Raw genomic sequence first — 22,818 nt, 5'->3', positions numbered from 1 at the left:
TGCGAATTCACCGTTCAATAGCATAAAACGCTAATTGCCTCGTTTCAATGTGCACTTAATCGAAGTGTCAGCCGTTGAACCACGCAGGATTCAAGATTTGGGGCTCCCTACTTCACGAACATACATAGATATAGCCATACTAAGAAAATCATCGTTGAGTTACCGGAATGCATGGACCAAAACAACGCTGCCGTTAAGTTCACGATAACGCGCTGGCATGACACGACTTTTGGCCTCCGCCATCAGAACCTTAAGCAGAATAGTCACTTCATACATCAAGAAACACATATAAGTTTTATGGCTACTGCATCAGAACACATACAGTCTATTTCGCTCGCATGACCATTCGTCATCATCAGCAATCTACTCAGTTTCAGTACGTCAAAATATTCTGGGAACGGAAATAGTCTTTATTAAACTCAATATAAAGCATACAATGCAAGGCGTGCTCCAATACAGGACATGAACGTGGTCAGCTGCAAACCAAAAAGAATCGCCAACAAATAGGATCAAAGGCGAACCAATATGAGCCAACTGATGAACTGGTGATCGGGTCGTTAAGAATACGCCAAAACACTGCTTCTTTCCGCGCGCGCGACCTATAGGCAGTAAGGGTCGTAACGGGAATCCAGACTTGACCAGCAGTACTTCAGTCGTGCAAAATGTAAAGCCACGGAAACAGTGGAGTCGCACAGCCGCCATTGGTGACACATACTTTTTCAGAACATTATATCCAGAATAATCAACCAAATTAGTAGAACCTAGAGTACATAATCGATGTTACAGAATAAATTGACAGATAACGATATACTTCTAGAATGGATATCGGCACACAGCTCAAAGAGACACATAAATAACACGTTGAAATTCGAAATTAAATTATACTCATAATTGCAGATGATACAGAAAACGCGGTTTGAACATCACAAAAGAAACAGGGAAGTCGTTAGAATGACAAGATTGATAATCCCATATCCCCGGAAACAAATTGCGTCATCTCAATTTTGAGCGGGGAAATAGAAGTGCTTGTTAATGTACGAGATGGTACAGGCTGCATGATATATGCAAGTACTAGGTTTTCGTTTCACCAGTCGGTTCAAGCATTCAACAGAAGAAGATGGACTATTCAAAAATTGACTACGGCTGAGCAAAATCGAGTACCAGAGTGATTCGATTTTGAATAGAGTATTATTAGGCTGCTTTGAGTCGAGAATTCCAGTATGAAAGACGAGGAATCTTTGAATATGTACCTTTCAAAGTACCACAAAGAAGATAATGCCAGCTCTACATCACAAAGATAACTTGGTGCTGTGTCGATCATGTCTGTTTCATTGCACTTTGCGATTACGCCGCGGATCCATCACGACTTCACAGCATTTTCACTAACATTTGGAGTAGGATTGCTCAAAATTAACTTTTTTTGGTCCGATTTCCGCGGCTATTCGCTAAAATTGTTAGTTTGGCTAAAAACGTTGCACACCAAATTAGGCTAAAAGTGAAGATATTAGAGTTTGAAAATTTTGAATTTATTGCCAAAATATGTTTTGGTTAAAATTTCACTGGTTACCCCATGAAATTGTTAAGTTGTCTACAAAAACGATGCAAGACAAATTTGACTCCATTCCAGCCCGCAGAAGCGAAGTTATCAGAGTTTTTCATTAATAATTCTTCAATTACCCACAGTAAATACTATTTCTCATGAAATCCAGGATTTTCGACTCCAACAACTTCGCCTTTACCGGTTGGAATTGAGCCAAATTCGTTGTGTATTTTTACTATAGTGTACTTGACAATTTCAAGGGTTTGACAGTTAAATTTGAGAAGATTTTTTCATCGTACCGTAAATTCAAATTTTTCCAACTCTGACAGTTTCACTGCTACTTGTCGGAATCGAGTCATATTTGGATTTTCAGCCAACCTAACAAATTTATTTAATAGCCGGGGAAATCTGAAAGATACAGATAATTTTGAACAGCCCTAGTTTGTAGCTTTGCACCAAAGGTTTCTTATGCTGCGATGTGGCAAATCGCGGGTCCAAGGCTGAAAATAGCATCGAAACTATAATTCTGGTTTGAGAATTGGTTGGCAAGGAGCGTGTAATTCCAGCACTAGACATAATCATCTCTCATTAGAACTCGATTCAGATCAGAGAACTCGAATTATTGGGCCCAGACCTAGTAAAGACATCACAATGAATGATATTAGCGGCGATAGCTTATTAACTATCGAGTCACGAGTCCTGCTGAACCAAAGCCCAGTGATTGTCGTGAATGCCCGTCTTGCATCCGGGCGCGGTCTTTTCGATTTGAAAGCAGCACATCCAGTAGGACCGGCCGTACGGCAGATCGCAGTGGTAATACTTGGCGTGGTAGCGGCACATCGACACGTCGCCGGGCGCGAACGTCTTGCGGCAGAATCGGCAAGGATCGTCTATGTACCTGGGAGTATTTGGTTGTATCAAGTTATAATTTAGTTGATTATATATATAACCTAGAAGGATTCTTCAATCAACGACAGCGATAAGAGCGAAGACGATATGTGCGCGTATCAGGATTATTGTGAACATCATTACGAACTTTATGAACTCTTTACGATTATCACGAACTTTCCTTCGAGCTATTACGTGTGAATACCCAGTCACATATTAGTATCGATTGATTAAGTGGCAGATCGTCTATGTACAGTACATTGTACACGGACGCTGGCGATGATGGGGTTGCCAGACATTTGAGCCAGCGAAACAATGAAAAACGACAGTGGAGCAGGTTACTTTATAACTCCAAAATTAACAGTTACTCGAACGTGAACTAGGGCGATTATTTTTGGCATGGAAAAAATAGTCAAAATTTTGTGAAAATTGTTTACAATTGGAACTATGGAAATTCTTCGAAGCTCCAGATTTCGTTAAAATAAAGTTTTTTTCATGAGGAAATCTGTCATTTTTGAAGTCAAGTTTTTCCAGGCCAAGCAACCGCCGTAAGGACGGACATTTTCAACCAGAAATGAAGAAAAGTAGTACAATTCTAACATTATGTGAGAAAAGGCCTAATTTACATACATGAGGGCAACATTTTGTCAAAGCGAAGTTTTTCAACGCAAAAAAATGACACAACATTCACTTTTTAAGGAAAAATCTTCCGCTTTTTTTGGTAAAAAAAATCGCCCTAGCCCAAATTTTGTTCTTTTACCACTATTGTTGATGCACAGTTCATTTTGTGCACAGTAGCACAGTATTCTATAGTAATGTATTGATGTGACCCCCTTAAATAACTTGAAGGTAGCCTACTATGTGCTCTATATTATTTTTTTTTTAAATACCGTATTACACTGATAAATAGCAATATTCATCATAGCTTATATAATCTTGAAAGCAGGGTTCTGATCCAACACCCCCCGAATAAGCAACTGAATAGGTGGTTAAATCGAAAAGCAGCAGAAAGATTCATCGAATGTTAAGTAGAGCAAGTGATTATTTACAGTTACAGCTCCCCCAGAGGACAAGAGAGGTAAGGCGCATTACAAGTTGCCAATATAATATCCAAGTTCTTCGAGTTGATACTGGAAAGCTGTATTCAAATTCTGTACCACCAATCACTCATTCAATATCATTGGTCACACGTCAGTGTCTCGAAATATTTAGAGCCCATGCCCTCAAACCACCGATATCATCACGAAACCCCTCACCTTTCGTCCTTGTTCCACAGTGAGTCGGTTCCGCGGATGTCGTAAGAATTGACAAGAAAATTAAAATCCTTGCACACGCACTTCAGCGTGGCCAGAGTTCGCGTGTCCAAGTGCGAGAAAACTTGAACCAGAACGTGGTCTGGAAGGCGTTGCATCATGTCGTGTTGCGGCTCGAAACGCATCGCAAGCTGCTGCCTAAAAAGCAATTGCAATTTTTACATTAGACATGATGATATCCTAGCCACAGCCACAGGAAACATACCCGAGGCATATTACACTTTACATTATAGTGATCATTAGGGTTGTTCAGATTTGAAAAATTGTCAGGAAACTTCGATGCTTGTGACCAAAATGACGGTTTAGTACATAAAAACACTTTTATAAGCAATTTTGGTCATCTTCATCGTGATCTTCTATCCCCGAAAACCCCATAAAGATCCATGGGGCAATTCTCCTTACTACTGGATATGTAATGTTGACCACGACACCGGTTTATAGCTTTTGTGACGTTATCAGTTGAAAACGGCCGTGTAGAGATAATATATTGCAATAAAAAAGTCATATTTTCAAAATCGTACTTGAATGCAGTCCTATTAAGGCCACCTGCTTGTCGATTTCACTCTGTACAACCTGTCCATCATGCTCATGGGAATCATGTATTGGTTGCACCATAGACATCGGCTTGATTTGGATCGTACATTGAAGAAGCGCCGTTGGGTTGCAATTCGTGAACAAATACTGATATTCCCAGCTAGTTTTCAGCCATAAGATATTATTCAAAGGTAGCCTATGTGATGTCAGTAATACTTTTCTCAACTTCAAATCATCTGTAAAATACCGAGTTATCTTATTTTATGGTAGACTGCAATTTAGTTGCAGAAGAATGTCTGAATGTCTGCAACCAATACATGATTCCCATGAGCATGACAGACAGGTTTTGCTGAGCAAAACTGAGATGCAAGTGGCCTTTACAGGACTGCATTTAAATAACATTTTGAAAACATATCTATTTTATTGCAATATCTCGTCTCTACATGGCCGTTTTCGAATGATAACGTCACCAAAGCTATAAATCGGTGACATGGTCAACACTACAGATCAAGCAGTAAGGAGAATTGCCCCGTGCATCTTTGGGGGCCTTTCGGGGATAGAAGATTACGACGAAGATGACCAAAATTGATCGTATAAGTGTTTTTATGCACTAAACCATCATTTGGGTCACAAGCATCGAAATTTCCTGACAATTTTTCAAATCTGAACAACCCAAGTGATCATAAGCAAGACTCAAGTCGAGTCGTGACTCGAGTCATTACAGCCCTGCCACTTCAACAATTTTCAGACCGCAGGTTTTCTACTTTCAGCTGTAACTTTCCTCGTTGAAATTCACAACTTCTTGTAATTGAGCAGTGTCTACATTGTTAAATTGAACCATTACCGAGTTGAGAAACATCAAACGCATGCTCATGTGACATGTCCATCCCAGGGATTTAGCGTCATACCGTGCGGATATTATCAAGCGCGACTTTAGGGATTTGATAGTGATTTGTTTGACAAGTCTGCAATGATCATCATACAGATACAGGACTCCAGAGAGGAGATCTGTTTAATGTAGCTGGGGAGACTAAGTAGATTACGCGTGGACTCCACCGGCTCCTATACACAGCATGAACAGTTTGACGACAAGTGTTCCCCTATTTTCCAAAAGCATAGGAAAATTGTTATTATCTGAGAGCATTTAAGTCTGCAACACAAATGATTATGTTTATAATTTCACATCTCAATTTCGAGCAATAGAGGTTATATGTTACCTAAAATATTGATGGTCAAACACGCTAAAGCTAAAAACAACAGTAGTCTGGGTGTCAGAGCCTACACAGGCGTGGACAATGTCCATGATCCACATATATATTCCAAATGCACTACACCAGGGGTGGGCAACATACAGCCCGCGGGCCGGATCCGGCCCGCGAAGGGATTTTGTCCGGCCCGCGGAGAGTTTTCCGTCTAACATGATAATGTGGCCCGCGGCCCCAGTCTGCCGAGCTTTCCCACTACTTGCTGACTACCTCCAAATTTAGTGACTGTATGTTATGATATACTTGTATGCGCAGAGTGCGAGAGTGGAGGTTACGCGTAAGTTTGCCGAAGCGAGAAGATTTGCATTATCGGCATTTACGATGTACTCAACCATAATGTCGTTTGTGGTAATCATGGTGTTTGTCGACTACAATGGTAATTTACACCTGGCTGATATTTCTTATTATTCATTCCGTAACCGCCGACTTATTGCACCACGGCACACTTCTAGGCTTTTGTAAGACGTAGGGTTTCCATATTTTGGAAATCTGAAAAGAGGACACTTTTTTAAAATTTTCAGACTTACAAAACCGGAGGAAAATCCGGAGAAATGGTAAATTTTTCCCACTTCGTGGTCGGTATACTAAAAAAAGAAAGGTCAACTTTCTCGCCGAGCGCCCAAAATACAGTTTTTCCTTTCACATTACCAGTTGGTGGACTAAATAAAAGGTCAACTTTCCGGCTCATCTCCCGAAGTAACCGCTGGAGCGTTACTTCAGTGCTAATTTACTGTATCTCAGTCGACTTTGCCATGTATTTAACCAAAATTCTCCAAAAAGAGGACATTTGGGCGTCCTACGAGGACACTTTCATAAAAGTCAAAAAAGAGGACAAATCCTCTTAAAAGAGGACGCATGGTAACCCTAGTAAGACACCGCTTATACCAGGGGTCGCCAACTCAAAACGGGTCGCAGGCCACTTTTCAAATTTCGTAGAGGACGCGGACCTCATGAATTCAATACCGAGAATAATCTGGCCACACAGTTGAACCACGACGTTATCTCATCACCTACTCCACCCTAATGAATTGATATCTTCGTAAATTAGGGGTACCGGGGTTATCGAACGCCTTGAAATATTAATTAGGGATTGCACCGTGTGTTGATTGATCAGATAGAAGCAGACATGGTGGTGCCTGTATGACGATGCTATTCTCAAATTCACATTGTCTTCGTCATTATCGGCAGGTAATGGCTTTGAAGTGACATTGCTGTCGTTAAAATACATTTATTTAATACGATTTATTCATTGTAGCCTATATGTGGATGAATGGGAAAATAATGTGCAATCCGGCCCGCCAAGCACTTAATTTTCCTATATCCGGCCCGCCGACTGGAGAAGTTGCCCGCCCCTGCACTACACAAAGCTCAACTGATGACCTGCTGACATGGTGCATGGCAATGCGACAGGCACGACAGAAAATTGGCCCATAGAAGACTCTCATTAGAGTGTAACAGGGTTACACTGTCACTGTAAGATACAAATAAAAACACTCAAATTTACCTCATCGCGTCAAATGAAGCCGTTCCCTTTGTCAGCATAAAATTTGGCGTAGTTACCTTCAGTGACTGTTAAATGAAGAAAACAAAGAACAGTTAACACAAGCATTACACCACATCTGTTCTCGACGTCGAGAAACCAAAAAAGCTGCTTTCTGTTTTCAGCTTCATTACAAAAACACAGCACAAGTTCAACATGGTGGCGGTACCACTTCAGTAGACATCTTCACAATTCGGGAATTTAATGGATTGAAATTAGGGTGGTGTGCATGTTGTGAATTTGGATTCAATTACGACAACAGGTGTGGCAATATGGTGGGCTCCGTGAAGACTGTAAGAGCCAGGATCAATAGATGTAGGCGTATAAAATGTAAATTCTTTTCGGACAACATGGCGGGACCAGACATGAATTCACATGAAAAGCAGGATTGAATCGCAACCATAGTATTCGGACTATTAGTTTATATGGTAACTATTACCAACCTATACTCGATAGAGAACTCGAGAGACTAGTAATCTCACAATCGCGCTACGCACATTAGTGGAAATGACGTATCTGTGACGTCATCATCAAGTTACAGTGCTTGGTCACAAAGTGTGATAAAATACATAATGGTCAGAAAAACACCAAATAATGTTAATGAGATGTAGAACTTTTTGAGGTCGCATAAAGGTACACATTTGAAATTCTCAAAATCAAAATCGAATCACTCAAGCATTTGATTTCGACCAGCCTAATCACACAGGCCTACCAAATTCTTGAAAAACACCTACCAATAAAAATATTCTACAAAAAACAAACACCTACCGATAAAAATTGCTCTTCCCTTTCCGCCTGCGTTGCAAACTCTTCCTGCCGCACAATCTCAACGCACGGCTTAGACCTCGAAATCAATTTCTTCAATCTCCTCCTCATTCTCTCATACCTCGTGCTGCGCGCGCGCCGGACAGGCGTCACCTTTGCCGGACCGCCACGCGCCAGATAGCTCCGCCGTGGCGAAATCACCGACTCGCTCGAGCTCGACTCGCAGCTGTCCGCGTTATCAGACGAGTCATCGTAAGTCCCAGGTAAATCATCAACAATGTCTGTAGTGTCCCGGCCACACAGTATCGTGTATAAATTCGTACTGTCCGGCTGTGATATGTCCCACCCAGATTTGGTGTCGTAATCAGTATTACTTGACAATGTCAGCGACTTAGTTAAAGACATATCGCATTTTATAGACATGTCCGCGATACAGTGGTGTCCTTGACTTTTTACATCGTGTTTATCGCATGACACTACATCCTGACTATTTACGCCTAGTTCCACACCACTGTCGCCAGGACGAATGTCAAAATCCCTGGACGTATCGCAAGCGTCAATGTCTTTAGCGGCACATTCTGTGTCTGTGTCTTTAAAGCCGGCTACGCCTTGAACTGTAGCAGGAAAATATGTGCCACCAGGACAAGCGATTGCTTTCGGCCTATTATCCGCATTGTCCGAGTCATTATTATTCAAAGTATCTGCGCCTAATTCATCGGAAGACCCGGCAGACGACGAGGCACTGTTTCTCGATATAATCGAGGGCTTGTGGTAGGACAGGGCTCCCATGAAGGATTCTTGTTTGGGTATGATTGAGTCTGCCCGCGAAGCAGTCGGACTGCGGTTAGGATGCGGAGTTTCCGACAGTTCTTCCTCTAGGCTTCTTCGACAGCATTCGACGCACATTGACGCTGTGAATATGAAATCAAATGAGCTAGGCAACTGTTGACACTGGAGCTGGGCACAATCATTCAATTCGAGTAGTGAAAGATGATTGAAATTATATGCCCCTTCCAATTACATTTCTTGTGGTCGCATAAGAGCTAGGCTACATATTTGTTATTGAGACGTTGTAACGAGTGAAACTAGACTTGAAGCCTAATATTCAATTCGGAATCACGTCACTCATGCACCCCAGAGTGGAATTGGTGGCAACGTCCGCCACAAATTTCTGTTTAATTACTATACTTAATTATTATTCTAGGCAAGAAACGCTTCTGTCACACGCTTATTGGCGAAAACAACAACTGATACCAGTCTGGATGTACTGGTACTCTATTTTGTCCGGCCCTAATAAAAATGATTTGAACAAAGTGAACTACACTACACATTGACTACGGTACCAATGTATATAGCAATATAGGATTTGTCATCAACATTACAGCCAAAATCAAGTTGGCTTTGGATTAAACACCAGCAAATTTCTAGAACTAATGTGCATAGTCAAGAATCACCAATACGTTGGTACAAGTAGAGTAGGCTACTCTATGAATTTAAAGAAAAGTCCAAATATTCATGACTAATATAACACACTGGTCTGAAGCATAGGCTTATATTATATTATAGGCTATATATTAAATATCTTTTTATTACAGTAGATGACATCTCGACAAACTTACTTTTCAATAGAACAAAGATGCAAATTTGAATCAGCAAGGATGTGTGTCCCTTTCAACTCAAGTCACCATTTTCTAGACGCCGTAACACCGATTTGATACCTCATAAGTCATAACCTAATCTATATAGTTACAATGTCGCGTTCAGATGTGTAACAAAACCAAAATAATCCCGTATAGGACATTAGGTAGATATTTATTGTCAATTTGAGACCATTGAATACTCTCTGACTCATATATAAACATCACAAAAGAACACACATTGAAAAAACAGATCTTGAAATCCAAATATTGACTGAGGATGCCATGGTGACAAATTCGTAGACTGTGTTAACAAGTCTCAAACAAAGCATGGCCATTGTGGTTAAGCCAAGGTGTGAAAGTGAACTTAAGGTGATACAACTTAATGAGTGCTTCACTAAAGCGTAACGTGGAATTGGAAATTTCATGAGAAAAGCATGACGGACTCTCAAATTCAGTTACCGTATGTGCAAAGAAGCACGTGACTTTCGAAATAAATAACTGCTAAAAATACTCCGAAAGAGATTACAACAATGTAAACATTTCATGTAACATATACCCCGGTGGCAAGGCCTGTTGTAATCCTTCATCCAAAACAAACATGGGATCACCCTTTTATGAAGCCAATCGCACATGCATTTCTCTCACGACTCACCCAATGCAGGAGATTGATATTGTATCAAAGGCGCACGACCGTAATGGATCAAAATTAGAAGGCTGAGAAACCACCATGCGAGGTGTCCAAGGGTTTATATCATAACTGATCACTAAGTGTAGCCTTTGAAAATTCTGCACATGCTTCACAGTAATATATTGGCACAAAAACACATTTGCTATTTTTATTGAATTTTTTTTTACTATAAATCGACATGATGTACGTCCGTTTACGAGACACAATCAACCTAGCATCCTTAAATCACTATCAGTAGCGAAAAAATGAATGATGATATCTTATTGTTTTATTATATATCATTGATCATTAACATTCGACACCAACTAACAAGTCCGCGTACTATTGTGCCAGAAGTGTTGTTATATGAGTGGGATGGTAAACTCTTGTGCGGATGAAAAATATTGCAGTGCGAATGACAAACGTGGTGCGTATGAAAATTGTTGATATTTTCTAAACCGGCGTTAATGCATTAGTTGACATCAAAACGAGGATACTTTGAAGCACATTTTTCACAATTTCGCATTGTATCTTTAAAATGCTAGAGTGCAGAGGGAGTAGGTTGGGCGTTTTTCTGGGGTTATGGAGAAAAGATTAGAATCAACTAATTCAAAATCTTCATGGTCACGAATAGGTACTTTATTATTATGAATAATAAATGTAATTTGAATCAGATGAAGCAGCTACTTTCAAGAGCTCTAAAATCACATTTCACACTGTCCGAATTTACCCCGTTCTGATAAAACATGATGGGGTAACTTTAGACATCGCATTTTCTTATGTTGATCCAAGGCGGGTTGCTAAGATTTTTGCCATGGATGGAGACTACTTAGAGGCCTCTGCTGCCGACTTTTGAATCTATGCCTCGCACGCTATCAATGTTTGGTTGTAAGACGGGTCAAGTTTATGTGGTTGTGAAATTAATCCGACTTTTATAAAGATGAAAGAAATGGGGACACTTTTCCATCAATTACCATTTAAATATTTTACTGCTCGCGACCTAAGTTGCCCACGTTCAAATCAACTCTGTCTTACTGTAATCAGATGCGGCTGGTTTACAGTGCGGACGATAGTTTCGCAAAAATAGAAGTGTGGATGGTTATCAGAAAGATTGAAAAGCATATAAGCATTGACAGTAAAAAACTATGTTCCTCAATCCTCATACGTGCCAAGTGTCCTTATAGTAGCCTTTGACGTAACAACACACTCACCTTTGCGGCATTTTTCAAAGTGCAGCACCTTTGTTTGTACGTTCGAGTCAATTCTACGTCTATTTTGCTTCGCACGAGCTCCATAACAATCTGAACCAGAAATGTCACCCAATTCGAAACAAGAGTCCAGAACTCAAAATAACGATGACCCATGATACTGTTCCTAAACTATAAAATTTGAAATCACACATATATTGTTTAGTCTACGTATCTAAAGACACATCATCATTCATCATAATACACATTGTTGCCACAAGACTGTTGAGAGGTGATCTCTTGCCCAAAAATGTCTTACTCGGTTAAAATGTTGGACCGTGTTACAGCGTCATCAGTAGGGCAAGTTTTTGCAACTTTATTTTACAGCTTCCGGCAGCTTCGTAAATACTCAAAAGTTATGTAGCACGTTGTTTTCAGCTGTTTGGAGGATTTTTTTTCCCAATTTTTTTCATGCAACCCTTTTACGATTTTTTATAAAACTTTAATTGCAACTTTTTACTGGAAATATTTGGCACTATATGTAAATAGATCGTTTGAATATTTCACTGTCGTCGAGGTCCTTTCTGATTCGACGTGCCTTCAGGGTAGGCCGCCAAAAATTACTTTTTCGCTGAGTCAATTTTTTCATGCTATCGACTTTTTTGAAGTCACCTACACTGAGTTTTGCTACAGTGCCTTGGATACGGATCGATTCGAATATCTCATACCCCATTAATTTCAAGGAACTTGTCCACAAATGCAAATTTCTAGTGGAACTTTGTGAAAAATAAATGCAACTTTCCATGGATTTGTCTGCAACAAAAACTTGCCATAGTTGTCAGTACTGCTTATTGAAAATTGAAACTGATTGAAATAAAAAAATATATATCTAAAAATATATCTGATAACATTTATCAGGAGGGTGTTAAAAGAGTAATATGGTGACGTCATATTTAGTGATACGATTGTTAATATATATACTAGGTTCTTTCCAATTCTCTACTAGTTGCTGACGATTACCCCTGACGAGTGTAAGCCCAAAATATTCTAGTTCATTTCAATGTGAATACATAATTCAACAGTCTTTGAAATGAAATGAAATTAAAAACTATGTCCATGCTATCAATCAAAGTATGGGAAACAGTCGCAGCAGTGTATTTACATTGGGAACTGCCAAGTCTTTGTCGAATCTGGTAACTTGAACCAAGCTTGAATAAAACCTTATTAATTATTCACAGCCCTTTTCCTGTGGCAGTCAATACAGCTTGAAGGCACACAAAGAAAATAGCTTTGCCATCAATTTGTCGCCTCCAAGAGTCATGATTTATTGCGCGTCTGTCCTTCCGGAACAAGCACATCCGATATTGACAATGCGGGCTGACGAAAAGGAATCGAATACCTGAATTACTTGTGAGTCAACTCCACGAATGCTTCATTCTGGGCGTCTAATCGGCGAACACTGAACAGTCAACACGCAGACTTGGACAACTAGATAATTCTGGTTGTCTATTTAGAGTGATTTGAGCGAAATGGTGGTAATCTAATTATAATGTAATCTGTGAAATGTTTCGATGCTCTAATTTTAATTCCAATCTAATTCCTGGTTTTCCTGAGATTCATACTGGAGATCTGAATAGCACAAAACGAGCCAAACTTGCTGTACAGACACAGCCGTTGTCATACTTATGATAATGCACTCTGATTTGATATGAACTCAACTTTCAATTTCCAAGTTTTTGGAAATTTGAATATAATTTGGAAAACCTATGTAACTATAATTTTAATTCTAATCTAATTTGGAAAAACTGAAAATTTTCTAATTCTCCAAGCGGTCATAATACATAATCACATAAAAATACGTTTTTCACACCACAGACAAGAAAAGAGAACGCTAAATTTATTTTTTAAATTAACAGAACCACATCAGACACGAACTGACGCTATTGCAGGTTTAAGACAGCGCGCCGTACAATTAGGCTGTTATCACGAATTTCACACCTCCGCGAAAATCAGGAGTCGACTTTCACGCCAGCAGTTCGAGTTGCAGTAATGTGTTAAGCATAGCTGTGAACCGATACTCGCGCCAAAGCAAATACGTAAAAGCGGTTTTGTATTCGATCAAAATTAAAAAACAGTAGGCCTACACAATCCTAAGTTTTGACTTCGACATAGAGTTTGAGATCACTGACCTACATGACACCAAGACGTATTGTATTGCCTCTGTAAAATCAAAGTAGTTTAGGTGCATTTTTCACATTTCGAGAAAATTAACTCCATGCGAAGTTTTCACTTTTATTCGTATATCTTGGCCATGGTTAACTTTGAATCAGTGTGACAAACAAAAACATGGCCGAAAAATATGAAAATTTCACAAAAACTTGATTTTTTACAAATTTGATTAAAAAATTATCTCAAAGTCTACTCCGCTCTAGCAAACGAAATGAAAAAACACTATTAGGCCTACAGCAACAAGCTATTTCTTGATATTGAGTTTACTGCGCAACATTCGATAAAAGTTGCAGTGAAAATTTGCATGAGAAATAGAAAAAAACAGCAATATAAAATTCCTACGAACAGTTCAAAACAGGGGTCACCAAGACGCTTAGAAAACAGCTTAGTAGGGATGGTGTGAACGTGAGGTTCACGTTCGTGTTCTGTGTGTGAGCCTCGGAAATTTAGAGGTTCACGTTCACAAACGAACCTTTGTAGGTTCTGCACTGTGAACCCTTTTCATATATTTTAATTTTCACTTCATTTTAACATCTTTGGTTGAAATTTATTGCATTTTAACGACAGGCCACTCTATACATGGTGCTGGCAGCTAGGCCGTAAGCTTATACCCTTGTAAGTCCTCGTTGAAATTGTTGGCAAAGCGACGGAAGACATTGATTTTAAGGGATTATTATAGTATTTGATTGTCTCAGTTGATATATTTAGCGACGTTTAGAACGTCAATATTACTGCAGCATTGTGGCATTATGTGGCCCAAATCGACGCTAGGCATAGTGTATAGGCTATCACTTCACTGAAATATAAGGTTGGAATTAGCAATATGACGTCACGTGATGTCATGAAGTTCACGTTCGCGTTCACACAGAACCTTTTAAAAAGGTTCGTGTTCACACGAACCTGAACCTTTCAGAGGTTCACACCATCCCTACAGCTTAGGGCTTTCCCATAAGATCAAGCTTTAGGAGGAGACAGTCATTCAGCTATATTAACATGTCTCGCCTACCCCAAATATTGATTCCTTGGCGCTTAGTAGACGAAAAGCGTTGTCAGCTATCGTGCGCAGCTCATAGGTTAAAATAAGATGGAATTGATTGTCATATTTCTTGTTGTATTTGTACTACTTCTATAAAGTATGGCTTCTTTTGTGGTGACTATGGCAGTCGCTAACGTTAGGGAGCACACCGTTGTGCTGGCGTAAAGTTTCAAAAGCGTGGCAGCTAAACTTTGTGGCATTTTGTCTCAATATCGCATTCTTGCGGCCCGCGGCCTCTACGAAATTTGAAAAGTGGCCGCGACCCGTTTTGAGTTGGCGACCCCTGGTTTAAAACATCATACCACATAAATTCGGAGCTGTGAAGCTGCCGTAAGCTGTAAAAAAAGCTGCGGAAGTTGCAAAAAATTGCCCTAGTGATGATGTTATGTAGTTATTTACCGACCTAGTTCCTTGCAGTCCATTTCATATTACGATAAAAAATGACATTGATATGATAAAATACCTGCATCACTTTTGCTTCTTTTGACCGACGCTGTTTTCTTTACAGTTTTACATCCGCCTTGCTCAAATTGCGGTGGCGCGGATCCGTGTCTCGCTATACTGTTGCCGTATCTGGCCCGGACCACTCTTGTTTTAGGCTTCGTCGAGACAACGTTTGAAATGTTTTTTTGCTTCACAACGGTAGCCGATTTGATTTCAGTTTTTGCCAGGACGGGCTTTCGAGACGTCGAAGGCTCGACGATGGGTCTGTCGACAACGGTCGGCGACTCCCTACGGGGTGGCGATTCATTTTGAGGGGCGTTCGACTTGGAAATGATATACGGCTGGGGATTCGACAAGTTCAACGCTGTGTGGCATGTTTGACGGCTGTAATAAAAGATGAACCATTGAAATAAATATCGGTGTACGACTTTCGGGCATCATGGATATTGGCAATTTTCATGACGTCATAGAATGATAGTAGGGAGTCAGAGAACTATAATCCGAAACTGCTAGACTGGGAATAGTGTTCTATTTCATATAGCATACACTGGAAATCAGATGTAACCTTCCAAGTGTATTTCATCTCCATGCATAGCACCAAGTCACAAGGTTCCGAGTCTCACTTTTATAGTTTTGACTCTAGTCAAGTCGAGTCAATTTGAATTCTCCATCGAGTCAAGTCCGAGTATAAGTCACCGAGTAGAGGGTCGGGTCCGAGTCAAAGTGTTGTGACTAGCGTCATTATGTTCACTGTTCAGTTCGCATTCATAATATCGTCATTTTCCTGAGTCCTAAGAGTTTCTGGCCGTATTTTCCAAGTATCAGGACTGATGGACGAAATACCAATAGTATGGTGACTTTACTATTCTTCGAAATTACAATGAAATGTCTGTATTGGCCGTCCTAGTCTCGAGTCATATGACTTGGTTCGAGTCAATACAAAAATTGACTCGAGTCGAGTCATTTTACATCTTTAAAAAATTGTCTTGAGTCAAGTAAAATTGCGATTCGAGTCGAGACATGACTCGAGTTGAGACATGACTCGAGTCATTGCAACCCTGCTATAAAGCTTTTCAAATAAATGCTCTGAAGTTTTATTTTTTCAAATAAAGGCTTTGAAGCTAGATGCCATGTCTTTTGAATAATCGGGAATATCGGTGAAGGTGATAGTTATTGGATTCATCGGTATCGTATAAAAATCCGATCAGGTCAGGCTCTGATCATTACATCATAAATCAGGTACCTATTATGAAGTATATTTGAAGATGTCTGTAAGCAAAAAAAATATATACGAAGAATATGGGAAGTAGTCTCTTTCAGTTTTATCCAACGCAGCGTTTTCATGGAAACTAACCGAAGGCCTATATTTACAGCTTCAAAAAAACATGCAACTAAGAGAGAAGAACGGCCTACTGACTGTACACAAATAACAGCCCTTCTGAAATTCACGGCAGGTTTGCAAAAATCAATACGTCCCCTGAGAGAAAGGCTCAAGGTAGATTACCAGACTTGAAAACTTGATCAAGAGCTCTGCGAGTAACTGTGATTAAGCAAATGAGGCGACACGCGGTGTAGTCATTACAATCACCAACTATGGACACTGAATCCTTTCCAGTTGATCAGAACCATATATATTTCACAGAATATATTTAAGAAAGCGCATGGTGTGAACAACATAATTTGAAAATTTACACTTTGTTTTTCATACTGGATATCAAGAGTTAACAATAAAAGAGAAGTTACTATTAGTCTACCCGGGGCCTACGAACATCGTAGGCCCCGGTCTACCATATATCATCAACACTCCAGTTATTGAATGAAATACCTCGTTAATAGAATCACTTGAAGTATGCTACATTAGTACGTAATAAGGCATAAGCTGTAGGATGATGGTCAATCAGTGTTGGCACTAAAAGGTCCAGATCTCAGTAACAGCCTAACATATTTTCAGAAAAATTCAACCTATAAAATGCCCAAATGTTTAAATAGACTTGACTCAGAGAGACTGAGTAATGAAATGCCTTAATTGCATTGACTTCCTTGTGTTGGGTCAATTTGAAAATTCTGTGACCAATAATTCTGATACCATCAAAGTACTAGTCACCAACTCTGTTCCATTTGGTTCATGTGAATGTGATGACACTATCATGCTCTACAAGGATGAATTATCGGCGTATTGATTGCTATTGCTACATGTCACTAAATCAACAAAAGATTGATTACAAGAATATTATGTTGTGGGGTTTGATACTGCAAAATCTCAAAAGGATGGCACAAACAGATGCCATGAAGCATGTGACTGTTCCATATCTACAAAGTAAAAGTAAGTAATCCATGCATTATTTCAGCAATTAGCAAGGATTTAAAGAATAAAAATGTAAAAAACAAATGACTTCAAGCAAATAAGATCACACGACATTGCGTCAAAACATCATTATCAGTCAATGAGCTCGTTTCAACTCAATGCCTGAAAACTGAATATAGCTCGCAAATCATTCTCTCTCAATATTGTGTGAAAATTGAAGACACTTCACTGTGAAAAGTTAAACTGTCATTTTATCGTCCTTGTTATTGAAGCTAAGTGCCAAGATTTGACACTAATACATGGCAACAATGATTTATTGTTAAAACTGTTCGATGATCGTTGAACATTGTTCAATGTTGACTAGTGAACCATCTATCACTACAGTGTAGCACAATACTGATTTTCATGTCCGCATAATTTTTATGAAAATCCCCAGGTCATTTTAACCACCTAGCAACGACTAGCGCTCATGAGCGCAATTTACCAAACTTTTTAAAACAGGCACAAAGTTCACATACAGCAGCATCGTGCTACTAGGAATCTCAGATATACCTGAATGAACCACATTATGGGAGATTGCCTATAATATGATTAGAAGTTTCTTGATACCTAACTTGTGTGGCGCTAATGCAAACAATGTTGTTTCATTTCTAGTTTTATAATAAGAAAACACACACACTAACACAGCACTGTCTGAATGGATCAACACACTAGCCTAGTTTTTTCCCTGTGCTATAACACACCCCACCTCCAACAACCCCCCTCCCCTGTATTGTACTATGCGGGTCTGTCTAAAGCAGGGGTCTCAAACATGGCCCGAGTTGAAATTTTAGATTTCCAAGTATACGAATATTTTGAAGTTCCACGTGTATTTTTTACATCTGATAACTTGAAGTTTACTTTAAATTGATCCAAAAACCTGTCACTACGCATCAAACTTTACCATCACGTGATGATACATTTGTCTACTTGCATGGTTTCTGTAATCTGTATCGCATAATTTGTCAGCATGCATTGCACGGATACATTCATCGAAAATCTCCACTCTACGGCAGCTAGGACTGCTAGGAGGTTCAAGGTCCATGAGTGGATGATAGTGATAAGAACAAATGCATTGCTGACAACGTTCCGAAATGCTACACTAATGGATGACACACTGCACCCGAACACAACATTAAGAAGTCACAACACTTTAATGCATTGAGCAACACATGACCCCAAGCAAGTGACAAGCTACCACATATCAAGTCGAGAAAAGGTACAATAACCAAATAGATCCTACCTGAACTGCGAGATGATATTTTTAACTGTAGACGCAATCGTAACGGGCTGAGCCGTGTTCTGCTTAGCGCACAACGAGGGATTGGTGGCTTGGGCGAGTGCGTTGAACGTTTGACGGATTGTGTGCACAAAAGAAGTCTTGTCATTTCGACCCGCTCCCGCTGATTTATCTTTGAGATCATGCGGAGGTGTCGAATCGGAACTTTCGAATCCGTCATTATCGGACTCTAAATAAAGAGTTTTCTAACATTAGATATGGAAACACTGCGATCAACTGTATTAGATCAATGTTCAGCTAACGGCGTTGTCATTTGTATTCATAAAAGACACCACTGCCCTGCACGTTCACGCCAAAAACCGCAATAGTGGTTATGTCTATAAATGACAACTGTGCTAGAATCATACAGGCACATAAAATACTACCATACTGAGAGTTCCACTTTGGCATATACAAAATTTCAGATGGCTTATGTAAGTAGGTTATGACTATCAGAGCTTAGTCAGTGATACTACCTTCTGGTGCCAAATCACACCATAATGACAAAAATAAAACCAGTCAAGCTATCATGGGAAATATTTGTTCAGTCACAGTCTTAGTAATGTGATTCCATAATACAAATACTACAATAATGTGCGTTAGCATAAAAAATACAAGTGGATATAATCTTCATTTTGAACAGCATGCCCACCAAAAGAAATAACAAATCAGAAGTTGGAAACTGTGTACATCATTATCAATGATTCAAAGATTAGTTACCGAATAATTCACTTTCGAAACAACCAACTCCTGCCATTTACGTAGATATACCAGTTCATACACTACAGAAAATGTGAAGTCTAGTTCAATCCATTGCAATGGGTCACATATTTATTGTGTAAAATATTGAGATGAATGTTGTTCATGTCCAACTAGGACTAAACATCAATACAGCGTCAGAATAGGTTGAATGAAGATGTTAAAACCCCCATAAATGCAAGATTATTAATAAGGCAGAATTATGGTCACAGAAATAAATATTTAGATGGACTTGGGAGTGTTGGTTGAAAGGGGCCCTGTATATTATGTTAGTCATTGAGTAAGATCTCTTATAGGCCTATAGCTTTTCAGGCAAATAAAACAAAAAACAAAGAATTTTGATCACTCTTTTGAATAATATTCAAGTTAGATGGAAGGTAACTCTTGAAGGAGTGTTTTATCCCATACAATGATGTCATTAGGCTATTCGTCCCACCTTGAAGATCAAATGGATACAAAACAATAGTGTCCAATAAAATTGATAGTTTACCCCGTGTAGGAACAACACGACCCCATTCAAATCGTAATATTCTGTAACATGATAACACCAGACAATGTGATCACCACCAGCAGATATCTACCATGTGAATTTACTAATTACAACTAAAACCGTACTTCAAAAGACCGTCATGGAAGATCACTGCAACAGCAACAAACTTAGAGACGGAATAAAGTCAATTAAAATATAGGCCAAGTGCTTCGACTTCTTACATTTCCATTTCATAAATCAATACTAATTTCAAGGTGAAGTGATTATAAATTGAAAATTAACCGTCATACACAACTACGAGTTCAGCTGATTTTCATTAATAGCCATTGATGTTAATTATCAGTCAAGGACTGTAACAGCATATCAGCAACAGATCACAGGCCAATTTGTTATTGCTTCACATTCCTGAGTCATGAGTATAGCATTGTGCTGATATTCCACAGGCAACCAAGCAATTAGTGAACCTCATTCTAGCTGGAGGCATTGTTACCAGAGCACAGTCTGCGGACGTCGCCAAGGCATAGTTATTTTTAACAGTAATCTTCATCACTGCTACATTTGGAATTATTACTACTAACTGCCCGACAGCTTTGATTTCAATGCTCGGTTTTAACTATCCAATATTCATAATGATATATACAATAGTAATTGATTATTATTATATATAAAAAGCCTTGGTATTGTAAAACAATTCTCACCTCCGCAAGAGCCTTGCTTTCGGCACTGGGTTATGAGGGCATGAACGATCTGGAATTCGTGCAGCTGATCATTTGGATGAACTGAGTTCAACGCCAGCCTGAAAATATCGGTACTTTACCTTATATGAATTGATTTGCTTCTCCGAGAAGCATTACAGATTAGCAAAAAAGGGCAATCATTAGAAATAATGTACCCACCTATTTTCCAAATGCTGCACCACCATTGTCATCTCATGTACACCCCAAGTTTATTCGAAGTTCTTGTGTTGCCAGTATCCAACTTTACAAAATAGCGCAGAGCCTTCGTTTCACCGTTGATTGTCTGCCATCAACGAGTCTCTCAATCTATTAGCTACAGAGCCGAATAACAACAAAAAAGGAATTCGAGTATATGAGAAATGTTGTACAAAATGACAGAAAGAATGACACAATACTGCAACTGCACTATTAGCATTATTTATTATACCAATCGTTCACATAAAATTTTTGATATACAATTGAATAATATATGGGCCTATTCATATTGAAATATACCCAAATATTATCGGCTGACATTCTTTATGGGTAATCATCAGCAACTAGAGGAGAATTGGAAAGAACATTGTATATAAACAATCGTATCACCATATATGACGTCACCAGCATGAATACATTATTCAATTGTATACTGTTCTGTATACCTCCAAGAAGCTCTTAAAATACTTTTTGGCACAATTACTTGTGTGTAATTCTGCAGGAAACACTCTACGGTACATTTAAATGAGCAGAGCAATAGCCATGGTCTTGAACAGAATGGTGTGACATTCAGCACGTGGAAACGGTACCAAAATCAAGGTAGGCCTATGGGCAAATAAACACTTCTGAACCCCAACTAAAGTCTGGGCAGATGGCTTGATACTACGAGTATGATGTTGATATTACATCATAACACCGATATTTAAATTCGAGAGTGATTTTAGTTGGATTATAGTGCCATTATCCAGATATATTCAGCGCAATCACATAGTCAGCTGAAGTTCATTGATATGCAATATGGGATACTTGAATTTACGGAGAACTGTAAATGCTCCATGGCTAATACTGAAAAGTTCAATGGCCCGAATTTGGGTCGCAAGACACAATTTCCTGACCCAACCTCCTACCTTTCAAATATGACATAGCCTGCCGTTCGGCGATAATAGAAATGTCCTATATCACATCTCATAGTTCTGAGAAAATTCAATGCAAAGATTCCAACTCTTCGTTAGTGGAAGATCTCAAAGCTTCTTCTGTTATAAGTTCTTTGATCATTCTGCTCATCAATCAACTTACTTTTCGAACAAATATTGATTACGAATTAATCTGCCTATCGGGTAATTCTTCCCGAATCGACATAGGCCTTGATCAACGTTAATTGCAAGCTAGAGGACGATTATGTGCTTTAAACGAGAAAGACATTGCACATACGATGATTCCATATTGTATTAGGTTGACAGAAGAGAATTGATTTCAAATGTTTGAAATTACTGGAGCTGGCAGACGGAAGATTGTACAAATGTACACAAATATTACAAAACAATCACTACGATTTCCGCAATGTTTGGAGCAAAGCTCGGTGCTAGCTGAAGTACAACAAATCCATGCTGCTGCTGCAACAAAGGTGTTCAGAGCGGCTGTCTGATTAGGTCATTACTACGATACTATAATTAAAAATTATAATACAAATAAACATGGTTTTAATGCCATCCTCTCACGGTGAATAGCAAGCTATAGCTGCGTAAGGTTTCGTTGCACACTTGCACAGTTTCAATTTGCAAATACACTCATGATTCATGACAATGGAATCTTGCTAGAATCGGCAATTAGAGACCTAATTAGAGACCTGTGGCAAATTGGCCAAGAATCTTGATTGGTAGGTAAAATGACAAATGATATTACCCTTATAATGAAATTGTGGCGCTTCTTCGTTTTACGATCATGACAAGCCAGTGTTCCCCCATGACACCAACAAATGTTTCCCATGAACACAAACAAAAATTTATAAACGTCGAAATAAATTGTTTGTTTTTTGCCTTTGGATATATTGATATTAGGGTTAGGGGAGGTGGGATATTAGGGTTAGGGGAGGTGGGATATTAGGGTTGGGGGAGGTGGGATATTAGGGTTGGGGGAGGTGGGATATTAGGGTTAGGGGAGGATGGTATATTAGGGTTGGGGGAGG

General features: G+C 39.2%; 1 protein-coding gene across 2 annotated transcripts; it reads right to left on the bottom strand.

The window, feature by feature from the left end:
- Positions 1-389: 389 nt before the first annotated feature.
- Positions 390-22,747, bottom strand: LOC145438668 (uncharacterized). 2 transcript variants are annotated; one of them, XM_080316021.1, is made up of 10 exons: positions 21,367-22,747; positions 20,817-21,308; positions 20,619-20,716; positions 18,636-18,861; positions 15,068-15,432; positions 11,364-11,453; positions 7,849-8,756; positions 7,045-7,109; positions 3,685-3,879; positions 390-2,438 (listed from the first exon to the last, which is right to left on the bottom strand). In XM_080316021.1, exons 2-10 carry the CDS (start codon positions 20,846-20,848, stop codon positions 2,231-2,233), a joined length of 2,187 nt encoding a protein of 728 aa, XP_080172147.1. In that variant the 5' UTR covers positions 20,849-21,308; positions 21,367-22,747; the 3' UTR covers positions 390-2,230. The 2 variants fall into 2 exon arrangements, with proteins under 2 accessions (XP_080172147.1, XP_080172148.1); XM_080316022.1 differs by having other exon boundaries at positions 20,817-22,747.
- Positions 22,748-22,818: the final 71 nt, after the last annotated feature.

This window comes from Botryllus schlosseri, chromosome 5 (assembly GCF_051294905.1).
Source record: "Botryllus schlosseri isolate E-star chromosome 5, Bs_hap1, whole genome shotgun sequence".
NCBI classification, from domain to species: domain Eukaryota; kingdom Metazoa; phylum Chordata; class Ascidiacea; order Stolidobranchia; family Styelidae; genus Botryllus; species Botryllus schlosseri.
The sequence above is the reverse complement of the archived record's forward strand: the minus strand, read 5'-3'. Positions and strand labels throughout refer to the sequence as shown.